The following is a 12,601-nucleotide window of genomic DNA, read 5'->3' on the forward strand; positions in this document are numbered from 1 at the left end:
AATTTTGTATTTTGCGGAGGCACACCGACACATAGCAGAAGGAGGGTTCCACTGTGGTAACCCACATGGAATTAATGGTGCGTTATTCCTGGAGATCACCGTCTTTTGATTGATCTCTCTATAGTCATGGCAATGGAGTTAGTAGTTAACCAAGTTTTGAGGATCTAACTATAATTAATTAATGGTCCACTTTAACAAACTTATTTGTCAAATGTTCTTTATAAGACATTTAGTAACTATAGAATTTGTGTAGCATTCATACAACTTGAGTGATTATATCGTGCTATGTATTGTGTTTTTGCGTAGGTGTGAATTGTCAGTCATTAATTTTTCACCTAACATTTATTGTGTGTTTTTGTTCATGATTTGAATGGTTGTAGATGAATAAGGCATCATATCAAACCAACAATATTATACAGGGGACGTGAGGTGTGGCAGTGGAACGAAGACAACTTAGTCTATGTACCTTTTCGATCGATTTAAAACTAAACTATAGATGTTATCAGGGATATGTGTAGCAACGTTTTTCTTATAAAATATAATCCTTCAATCATCCCGTCTCTCGACGATGAACCATTTCAAATTCATAGCATATACATTTCTCATTTCTGTACTCTTCTATAAACTATACAGTGTGACCAAAATGGATAAAAATCATTAGAAAGAATACCCAAAAAATGTCAGCTATGTTGGATAACGTAAATCAAATAGATGTTTCAATATAGAAAGTGGTACAGATTAATTATTTTGAAGATAACATGCGCTTTGTCGTTTCTGCATGTACTGGTAGTGCATTGCCAATGTTCCTACACAAGTTGATGCCTTTGGAAATAGTTACATTCAATTATCCATCCACGCAATAATGAGAGTTTCCAAAACCTTACCGGACTTTTTTCCTTTTGATAAAATATCTAATCTATTTTAAATTTTAAATGCAAGAGTCCGTTGCTCAAAAAAAAAAGGCAAGAGTCCGAAACTTGCATGACCTTGCGAAGTTTCGGATGGATAGTAGGTGCTGGAACTGTTGTAGATTTTGACCTTGCGATTGTTTCTGATGTTGCTGTTCTAGTTTGGCTTGGTGATGTTCCTTTCAGGGTTGGGATCGTTAAAGACTTTTGCTCCTTAGTTTTTTTACATGTTCTATAGAAAGGTAATGAGTAATTATTGGATCATCAGTTCCAGCTCTAGTTCCATTGTTTCGTTATATATTATTTGTCTACTGTTTTAAAATTTATATTTTGTTTTGGTTAGTATCATATCTCCTTTTTTTGGGCTATTGTCTTCAGAAATTTATTCATGTTCCGTCGACTTATATATTTCATCTTATATCTTTTCAGTGAATGAAATGAATTTTCAAGTTTAAAAAATGCAAGAGAGTCCAAATGTTACGAGCCATATGGCTATTAATCCCATAAACATTATAGAACCAATCTGAATCATATAGAAGCCTAAATGATAAAATAACCCTAGAAAGCCCAAGGCTGAAATTCACTGCTTCACAACTAAATTTTCATATTATGAAATCATAGGTTAACAACACACACAAACTTTGTTCCATCTAATTTTGAACTAATTAATTATCACTGCTGCAGTGTGTAATATGAATTTCCACTAAAGTATTGTCTATGAGTGTGAGTGTGAGTGTGAGTGTCAATTGAAGAAAACAAAAGGTTGAAAAAAAAAGACAGATACAATTTTATATTTGCTGAGTAAAACGGCAAGCACTGTGAGTCAAAAACGAAAACGGCACGCTTTTCACCAGATGATGCGTAACGCAGGAAAAGAAAAACGGTTTAGAAAGAAATAAAAACCGATTCACAGTCGCAAGAAAACGGAATGGTGTTTGGACTCATCGTCAACATCGTCGGAACGTGACGGATCGTTGCTAACGGACTCGTAGGTGGGAAACAAAACTCTCTTCTCCAGTTCTCCTCACCTCAGGTAAGCATTGATCGTTCGTAATTCGTAATTCTCAGCGATGTTGAAGCGTAGTGATAAACTGAAACCTCCTTACGGATCTCGAACTCATCGATTAGGAGTTACTCTCGTCGTTATCGGTCTCCTATTACTCGCAGCTCTTTTGTTCCGTCTCGGCGACAAGACTCACGACCAACCGACACAGATCGTCAAACACGTGTCGCGCTCTCATCCAACCGTCGAGATCCGAAACGGAACTCGTTTGATTTGGAAGATACCAACAAACAAACCAAAGGCTGTTCTGTTCATCGCACACGGTTGCCACAGAAAAGCTTCAGACTTTTGGGACAAATCACCATCTTGTCCGAACTGTACCGGCTTACCAGAAGAGAAGGTTCTTGTCCGTACCGCTTTATCCAAGAGCTTCGCTGTTATCACAGTCTCCAGCTCAGGAACTTGCTGGAGTTTCGGGAAGGAGAAGAGAGTTGTCAGGGACGTGATCAAAACGTGGGTTAAGAAGCATAATCTCGAGAGCCTTCCTCTCGTTGCGTTAGGAGCTTCCTCCGGCGGGTACTTCGTATCCGCTCTCGCCTTAGATATGGAGTTTAGTAGCATTGTGCTTATGATCGCTGAAGGAGTGTTTGATCGGATCAGTGTTAACAAACGTTACCCGCCGACGCTTTTCGTGCACATGCCTAAGGACGTGTACAGGCAACAGAAGATTAGAGAGTTTTTGGAAGGGTTGAGGGTTGAAGGCGTTGATGCTGCGGAGGTCGAGTGTTTGGATTTGCCGTTGTCTCCTGGGTTTTTGGCGGATAGGATTGAGGGTTTAGATCGCGGCGTGTCGGCTCAAGTGTTTGAGGTGTTGAGAGAGAAAGGGTTTGTTGATGAGAAGGGGTACATGAAGCGTGATGGGAGGAGAACACCGTGGAGAGAAGCGCTTAGTGGGTATAAGATATCGTTGGAGGAGAGTTTGGTTACTCCTGTTGAAGAGGAGCTGAATCTTGCGTATGCGTATCATGAGATGACGAGTTTGCAGTCTGAACAGATCTTTAACTGGTTTGAATCGCATATGGGGTGAATGGTTAGTTTACGGGTTGAGTTAGAAAGGACTATGGTCACTGTAGTGGCTCTGATGAGAAGATAGTTTTGTTAGTAGCGTTAGCTTAACGTAAGGTGAGTTGCTTTTTGGTCCTCGTTTGTTTGTTGTTTATCTAAGACTACCAACAAGTCTGTTGACTATATTGTGGTTCTCGAATCTGTAACAAGAACTCTACATATGAGAATGTTGGATGCTAAGAATTTTGTGGCATAATGACTTGTATATCTATAGCAAGTCATTCAAAGTTAGAACTATTGGTGTTGAGACATGGTATATGATTAAAAAGCTTTGTTTCTTCTACCTGTCAACACAAAACAGAGTTCTAACACAATCAATAGATTTATCCCCCGTTTGTAAGGGGGACTTTAAGCTGTAACTAGATAGCTTATCATGTTGTAAGGATAAAATGTGATTCCAAACACATAATGTGGTATTGTGTGTCTAGTTTTGACAAACTTAGCACATATATATGCTAATACCAAAAACAAAGAGATTATTATACTACATCTTTGAACATAGTGAAAACACAATCTTTTGAAATATCAAAGTCTGCAAGCACACAAAATGTATATAATCTAACATAGAAGTCTAAAATTAACCAAGAACGACCAAGCAAACTAACTATCCAAACAAATAAGAACCTAAAAATCAAGATGGTATCGTTGGTCTTAAGAAGGAATATAGTTAAATGGAGATACAAAAACAAAACAAAGCAAGGGTCTGAAATAGAGTATCAACATCAAAGATCGACCAAACATATGCCACATGTTCACAGAGAAGGGTGATCAAACAAGAAGGTTAAATCAACCAAAAAATAAATAAAGATGCATCAGAAAAAAACAAAATGTTTTTTTTGATTGACGAAAATCAATAGATAAGTTCCATCAACTTTGGAGATTTGTCCCATTTATAAGGATTAAGGAGACTCTAACCTATAACAACGAAAGAGCTTAAAATACATACAAGCACTAAGCTAAAGCATAGATTCAGTCAACCAAGAGAGGCTTTCGTGCCTAATTTTGACAAAGAGATATTCAATAAATAGCGGGTTTATACTATATATTATAATTAGTACATTAGCTCGAGATGCTAATACCAAGAACAGAGAGATTCTCATTCAATAGAGGGTGTAATAATACACTAACCCAGAGAGATAATACCAAACACCAAAGTCAATAGGTTAGCAGTGAGACGTGAATACTAAAAACATTGAGATTTTCATCTAATCAGAGGCCTAGAGGAATGCATTTTTAAACATTGTAAGAACAATGTTTAAAATATACAAGTTATATAGTCTAAACATATCAATCACTTGGTAGGCCAAGTATGCAACGTGCATGATGAAAAATGATGTATGATTTTGACAAAGTTAATAGATTAGAGAGTCCATCAACTCTGTAAGAAAACAAAGAAATAGACGCTAATAACAAAGCATATACATTTTCAATCAATGAGGTAGACTAATTTTTCAATACTATAAGACACAAGGTCTAAAACTCAGGTCCTTTATACCAATTTATATAATCCAACATAACAATCACATGGTTGATGTATGATGCAAGATGCATGATGATGTATGATGCAATATGCATGGTGATGTATGATGCAATATGATACATGCCTAAGGATGACAGAGTTGTTGGGAACCACACTGAAGTTTAACCTGAGAAAACCTCCTCGGAGTACCTACCTGCAAACCTGAGAAGCTTTCAAACAAAGTTAGTCTTTACTTGGTCTATAACTTAAATGAATATTCAATGTAGTTAATTACAGAAAGATGTTTAGGAAACCACATACCTGTGAATGTAACAGAGATCTGTTACAGTTGAAATTAGATCATTGTCTTTCTCCAGCACAAAGTATTTGTTTCTGAATCTTATCCTCTGTTTAAAGACTTAAGTTAAAGCCGAAGGTTCTGTTTTTCTTCCAAATAACCGAAAGCAGATCATTGTCTTTGTCCAAATACCTCTCATTTAAGCCGCATGTTCTGTTTTTAAGCCGCATGTATTGTTTTATGTCCAACTAACCAAAAAAACAGTTCATCGTTTTTGTCAGAGGGCCTCATTTAAGCCGTGGGTACGTAAAGGATCTGTTTACAATCTTAGCCTCTGTCTAAAGACATATTCTGTTTTACTTCCAACATATCATGGCCTTCGTCCAAAGATCTAACTCTGTTTAAGCCGTGGGTTATTATAACAAATTGTGGTATCTCTTAGCTCTATCTGAAGACACTTTCAGCTCTGTGTGTGTTATAACAAAGTGGTTTTTGTATCTCTTAGCCTATGTCTAGAGACTTAAGTTTTAAGCCACATGTCATGTTCCAACAGATCATGGCCTTTGTCGAAACACCTGACTGTTTAAGCTGTGGGTCATAGAAAGTGGTGTCTTAGCCTCTGTCTGTTTGAAGATAGATTAAGCCGTGGGTGGGTGTTATAAAAAAAATGGTTTTTGTATCGCATTCTTTGTCTAAGACTTCATGTAAGCCGTGGGTACAATATCCTTTTCAAGCCGTGGGTACACAGTTGAGTTACTCATTGTCTTCAGTCAAGCCGTGGGTAGAGTGTGAATTTTAGCCTCTGATTAAAGACTAAAAAGTCTAATCCAAAGGTTCTGTTTTTCTTCACCGAAAGCAGATTATTGTCTTTGTCCAAATACCTCAGTCAAGCGGTGGGTAAAGGATTGTTTTCGAATCTCCAACCGCATGTTTTGTTTTACTTTTAACAGATCAGTCTTTGTCCTAAGACCTGACTTTGTTTAAGCCGTGGGTGTCATAACAAACTGGCTTTTGTATATCTTAGCCTCTGTCGTCTGGAGACAAATTTTTAAGCCACATGTCATGTTCTACTTCCAACAGATCATGACATCTGTCCAAATACATATCTTTGTTTAAGCCGTGGGTGATAACAGATCGGTGTCTTATCCTCCATATAATACCAAAATTGTTTTTTTTTTGTATCTCTCGGTCTTTGTTCTAAAGACTTCATTTAAGCCGTGGGTACAATATCCTTTTCAATATGAATCAAAATTTGACTCAAAAGTCTTGTCTACAGACTTCATGTAAGCCGTTGGGTACAGTTTAGTTTTCAACTTGAGTCAAAAATCGGATGCATAGTCTTGTATTAAGACAAGATTATAAGTTGTGTGTACTGTTTATCCAGGGACTTTAACTTAAGCCGTTGGTATAGTTATCCTTCCAACTAACCATCAAAATTAGATCCAGTCTTTGTCCAAAGACTTTCATCTAAGTTGGCAGGAAGGATGTCTTTCAAGAAATCAAAATCCAACAGTCTTTGTCCTAAGACTTCACTCAAGCCGTGGGTACAATTTATGTTTCAATGAATCAAAATCCAACAATCTTGTCTTTGTCTTAAGACCTCACTAAAGCCGTGGGTACACAGTTAACTTATTGTCTTTTGTCTAAAGAGTTCATCACTAAGAGCCGTGGGTACAACTTATGTCTCAATGAATCAAAATCCAACACATTGTCTTATGTCTAAAGACTTCTATTTAAGCCGTGGGTACAAGGTTCCTTCCAACCAACCAAAACCATATCCATCGTTCTTGTCTCTTCCTAAATCGGACCAGTCTTTTGTCTAAAGACTTTAGTTTAAGCCGTGGGTCTTATATTTCATCATCCCCTAGCATTACAAGCCATGCACAACCATACAAGTCCAACACCGATCCAATCATATAAGTATGCTAGGGGCTATGATGAAATACAATTTCATATGTACCCAAAGAAAGAATCTGACACAACACTATTAATTGAGTGTTTGCCCGTGCATCTCTCTGGGGAATTAAAAAACAAAACAAAACAAAACAAAAGAAAACAACACCGATCCACAAATTCAAGTCGCCATCTTAGAGGATTACAAATTTACGGAGGAGGATCATTGATGTCGATCGAGAGAAATAAATTTGTACAAGAAATCAAAGGGTTGTTAATTTGCTAGCTGTATCCCATATTTATAGTGCTAATCACGCGTTTTCTTGTAACGGCTCAATTTTAAAATAATGGGCCAGTTATTTATTCCAGGTCCAGTTTTGAACAACGTTATTTTCTTTTATCTACGACTAATATACTTTCTATACGTTTAAGATCACAATGGCCTATTAGCTCAGTTGGTTAGAGCGTCGTGCTAATAACGCGAAGGTCACAGGTTCGAAACCTGTATAGGCCACATTACTTTTTTGGTCCACCATAATCAGCCTTAATCGATTTGATACACGCCTATCTCTTCAATTTGAAGCAAAGCACTTGGCAACATGGTCTTAGTGATGCTTCTATGGCCCAATAGTGGTAAGCTCCACTGGACCCAATTTTATTATAATCAGTCCACTCCCATATATTATTGGACATATATATTGTAATATTTATCAATAAAAGAACCAAATTTTAAATTTTATAAAATCTACTAATATGTATATATATATTTATTTAATTTCCGAATTTTGAAAGAAAATGTATAGATTTTCTCGGTTTTCCTCAATATTCGAAATATATAAAAAAACATCAGATAAAATTATGAACTCGAGCTAGGAACCAGTGAGTCACAATCAAAAATAAAAATAAAAATTAAAGTGAAATAAAATAAATAAATAAATGAGAATTTTTTTTTCTTTTAATGATTTGGGAGAACTCCATATTGTTTGTGTTAATCTTCAACCTCCAAACTTCATATCATCATTCTGGTCACAACGCTCAAGAAACGCAGTGAGAACTTTAATGGCTTTGATCTGACACTGCAGAGCCAAAATGTAACTCGCCGTCTCTTCAAACAGCTCGTCGACTTCGAGCGCCGTTCCTCCGGGAACTATTGTCTGAAGAGTCTCAATCTTCTCCTCGACTCCTTCTTCATCATCATCTTCTACGTCACTCTCGCTTACACTCGTCGTTGCATTTGACAATCTCTGTCTTATTCTGCGAGTGAAACCGCCGGAGCGTGCGGTCACGGTGGTGGAAGGTGACGGAGAGGAGCGTTTGGTGTGGGAAGTAGCTACGGTTTTCTCCATTGACGGAGGGTGAGAGAGGTTGTGTTGGAAGAAATGGGGTAAAGAGATGTATCTAATCTATTAAAATAAGAGTACAAAATTAGATTATCCCTTAGTTTTCTACTATATTTACAATGGCATGCCACTGAAGTTATTAATTAACCTATCTTTTAGGATTTTTGTCTTTTCTCTTCAATTAATGTATTTCCAAAATCAAATTCTAACTAAAAAATCATGGCAATAATAATTAATAAACCTAACTTTTAATATTTTTTGTCTTTTCCTTTTTATTATACATATATGTATTTGAAAATAATTAATTCCATATATACATTTCATAATTACATACATTATACGGTAATTATTTTACTAATTCCACATATACGTAATAAATAGTACTAGAGCTTGACCCGCGCACCCGCGCAGGTGTTAGTTTTGTTTATAAATGAATATTTATTTGTATAAGTGATAATATATATTTTAAAATTTATTTTTTTAATTTGACATTTCTAAACACAATAATTTTATAGTTTATATTGAGTAGTTTTATTTTATCATGTAAACCCTTAGTTATATCATGCATTTATTTAGAATATGACATGTAAAGTCACACAAATATATTTTTATTTTTTATGGATCAAAATTTTATGATTATATATAATAAAATTGTTGTATAAACTGGTTTTATGGATCAAAATTTTATGATTATGTATAATAAAATTGTTGTATATTATTTATTATGTATATGTGAAATTAGTAAAATAATTACCGTATAATGTATGTAATTACAAAATGTATATATGGAATTAATTATTTTCAAACACACATATGTATAATAAAAAAAAGGAAAAGACAAAAAATATTAAGAGTTAGGTTTATTAATTATTGTTGCCATGATTTTTTAGTTAGAATTTGATTTTGAAAATACATTAATTGAAGAGAAAAGACAAAAATCCTAAAAGATAGGTTAATTAATAACTTCAGTGGCATACCATTGTAAATATAGTGGAAAACTAAGGGATAATCTAATTTTGTACTCCTCTTTTAATAGATTAGATACAACAATTTCATTATACATAATCATAAAATTTTGATCCATAAAACAGTTTATACAATAATTTTATTATATATAATCATAAAATTTTGATCCATAAAAAATAAAAATACATTTGTGTGATTTTACAGGTCGTATTCTAAATAAATGGATGATATAATTAAGGGTTTACATGATAAAATAAAACTACTCAATATAAACTATAAAATTATTGTGTTTATAAATGTCATATTAAAAAAAAATTAAACGGGTAAATTTTAAAATATATATTATCACTTATACAAATAAATATTCATTTATCAAAAAACTAACACCTGCGCGGGTGCGCGGGTCAAGCTCTAGTATATATTTATGTGTGATGGAATTGATAGAATGGAGTTGGACCGACTAAACCGGATACCGGTTCAATATTACCCGAATTTGTCATAATTTGAGGTAACTGATGGGTATAAGTATATACTACTAACCGATGGGTGTAAGTTGAACTTAGTACATTGGTTTATTTTGTTTAGAACGTTTTGACTTTTGAGATGTTATGTTTGGTTCGGTTACGTTTTGGTTTGGCTTTTATGTTCCGAAATTGGGTAACGCCGGTATGCATAGCTGGGTCCAGTTGTGATTTTCCATTTTTGTTTGTGTTTTCGAATTATTGAGTGTTTTTTGTTTTGCTGGTTATGAGAGATTTGGATCATGATCGTCACGCGCTTTGTTGAGTGGTTTAGTGGAGACGTCACTGAACTCAAGTGGATCTTCCTGAGGTCCTGACAGATAGATAGATTGGATATTTATTCTTTTATATAAAGTTTAAATTGGAAATCAATGTCATTAACAGTAAGTAACATGCTTAGTTAAGTAATGATGTACTTATCCACATGTGTTAAAGTTAATTCATACTTTGACTTGTGGGTTTTTGTATTCTTTCTTGGAAACATTAATGATGAATTTGATAAATATTCCACCTAAAAAAACAAATGCCATTAAAAACTAACTAATGAACGCATAATGACAAATGCATTACATGCTATTAATCCACAGTTTAAAGTGAAATTTACTGTTGAACTAGAACCAGCTTGACCATTGTTACATATATATGATCATGAATCAATACCGACAGTCAAACAAATTTCTTCTAACTTAGTATTTTATACTTGCAAACTTACAAGAATATACGGGCGACTAGGTGTTTTCCTGCATTTGCAATAATAATTTTTTTAATTTAAATTATATTTAAAAATAAAATTTTATGAATAGATTTTATTATTTTCTTACCAATATTTAATATAAATTTTATTTAATTAAATAGAAAATTAAGATAAAAGTAACTTTTTATTTAAATTATATTTAAGAAAATATATTGATATATTTAAAATTATAGTCTTGATAGATTTTTACCTATTTATTTTTGTTAAATATATTAAATCAACTTCTATAAAATTAATAAAAATTGATATTAAAATTATATAATTACCAAAATTAAAATTAAACAGTATTTATAAAATTTGTAGATATGTAAAAGAAACTAATGATATTACGATTAAAATTTTATAATTTTGAAAATTTTATTAATAAATTTTATATTTATAAGAAATTGAATTAAATAATATTTTGAAAATTGTAATGTCATACTTGAATATATTTATTTTAGTAATGATGCATGAGTTATTACCATATTCTAAAATTTTATCAAAAATATAAATCAACAATAAATATAATGTATGAGTTATTACTATATTCTATAAAATTAACCAAAAAAATTCAAATCAAAATTAAATGTAATTGTTTATGTCATACTTACCCATAAACCATGTCATCAATTTTGGTAGTCATATTATATTTTTTTTGTGAAAGTGATTGTAAATAAGACATATGGTAAATCACTTCTCAAATAATGTCTAGAGGATATTTCTTAAAGACTATGCTTATAAGTTTTATGGATCAAAGATTCCGTTCTCTTGTTGTTCTTTTTAAAGTTTTGTTCATCAAACATTATAAAAATTAAAAGTATTTGAAAATTGAAGATAATGTATGCACCTTTAATCTTATTTTTCACTTATTGGGTTGAGATGATGATGTGTCCTGAGTTCTGTAGATAAGCATGTATCCAATCCAGTTTATATTATTAGGTTACACATAATTATAATCATTATTTTCATTCCCACAGACCACAGTGTAAACATATTACAACCTTTAAAATTTCAAGTCAATGAGGCTTGAATCAAGTTAATGGTGATGATTACTACTTAAGTATCGTAAGAAAGGAAACAAAGGGCTAATTCCAAACGCGCGAGAGAATCACCTGCGCCAGATGCATGGGAGAGCGTGAGAGAGATGGGAGACCCACAAAAGCCCCGTAAAAAGGGAAAAGAGAAAAGGAAAGCACATGTAGTCACATGAGTTTCTAAATCTATCTATCATCTCCATGTGCCTCCTCTTTGCTTTCCCTCTCTCTCTCTCTACACACACACACACACACACACACACACACCAAAACCTACACACACAGCCTATACATAGAATTAAGAAGAGGAAATGAATAGATTAAATAGATATATACAGTCGCGGAGGGTGAAGCTATGTGGTGGTGGTACTACGATGATCTACTACTTGCACATGATTTCTTCTTTCTAGTATGGAAGCCTCGTTACATCTTTTTACGGAACCTACCTTTCGGAATCCTTAAAATCCTTCTCATTTTTGTCAACTCTTTGTTAATTATTCAAGAAATTCTAATCAAGGGAGTATTATAGATTAATTTTACGTATATAATAAAGTATACAAAATTAAATAAGAAGGATAAACGTCATCCTCATATCGGCATTAATCTTTGCATATAACACACTCGAATTCATAATGTTCCTTGTTTTAACTACTGATTAATTTGTTGCCGATCTTCACCATGATAAATAATTAGCTCTAATTTGTGTAATCTTCAATTATTAAATCTGAACTGGACTTTGTATTATTTTCATTATTTTCTTTAGCATTTAAATTTGAAAATTTGTTATATAACTTTTTTAGAGCATTAATCTCTACTAATAAAAGGGACCTTTTGAGGCTCCATAGAGCGTCCACATCAGCAAAAAAAACTTCTCTCGAAAGATGACACGTGGCATAAAATATAGTTTTACATTTTAATATTACAAATTTTTGAAAATTATAAATAATATGTAAACATACAACACAAAAAATAGAAAAACTACATTAAACATATGTAAGATTACCATTTTTCACTTAAAAAAAAGACGGATTATCTCCATAATATAACATTACCGTTTTATAAAAAAAAACAAAAAACATTATATATAATTTCAAAAATAATAAATATATGTAAACATACAACATAAAAAAATAGAAATACCACATTAAACATATATAAGATTACCATTTTACATTTTTATTTAAAAATAATAATATGTAAACATACAACATAAAAAATGGAAAAAACTACATTAATTAAACATATGTAAGATTACCATTTTTCACTAAAAAAACGGATTATCTCCATAATGTAATATTACTATTTTCTAAAAAAACAT

At 32.9% G+C, this 12,601-nt stretch overlaps 2 protein-coding genes and 1 non-coding gene across 3 annotated transcripts; 2 read left to right on the forward strand and 1 right to left on the reverse strand.

The window, feature by feature from the left end:
• The first annotated feature begins 208 nt into the window (after positions 1 to 208).
• On the forward strand, positions 209 to 3,314 carry LOC103841755. The gene has a single exon (XM_009118316.3). It carries the CDS (start codon positions 1,979 to 1,981, stop codon positions 2,996 to 2,998), a length of 1,020 nt encoding a protein of 339 aa, XP_009116564.2. The 5' UTR covers positions 209 to 1,978; the 3' UTR covers positions 2,999 to 3,314.
• Positions 3,315 to 7,126: 3,812 nt separating this feature from the next.
• TRNAI-AAU lies at positions 7,127 to 7,200 on the forward strand. The gene has a single exon. It is a non-coding gene; the product is annotated as a tRNA-Ile (tRNA).
• Positions 7,201 to 7,469: 269 nt separating this feature from the next.
• LOC103841757 (transcription factor PAR2) lies at positions 7,470 to 10,409 on the reverse strand. The gene is made up of 2 exons (XM_033280167.1): positions 9,409 to 10,409; positions 7,470 to 8,084 (listed from the first exon to the last, which is right to left on the reverse strand). Exon 2 carries the CDS (start codon positions 8,030 to 8,032, stop codon positions 7,682 to 7,684), a length of 351 nt encoding a protein of 116 aa, XP_033136058.1. The 5' UTR covers positions 8,033 to 8,084; positions 9,409 to 10,409; the 3' UTR covers positions 7,470 to 7,681.
• Between the last annotated feature and the right edge of the window lie 2,192 nt (positions 10,410 to 12,601).

Source organism: Brassica rapa, chromosome A09 (assembly GCF_000309985.2).
Source record: "Brassica rapa cultivar Chiifu-401-42 chromosome A09, CAAS_Brap_v3.01, whole genome shotgun sequence".
In the NCBI taxonomy this organism is placed as follows: Eukaryota; Viridiplantae; Streptophyta; class Magnoliopsida; order Brassicales; family Brassicaceae; genus Brassica; species Brassica rapa.

Coding starts and splice junctions, on each gene's coding strand:
- LOC103841755 (XM_009118316.3), top strand. CDS start 1,979: ATGTTGAAGCGTAGTGATAAACTGAAACCTCCTTACGGATCTCGAACT.
- LOC103841757 (XM_033280167.1), bottom strand. CDS start 8,032: ATGGAGAAAACCGTAGCTACTTCCCACACCAAACGCTCCTCTCCGTCA.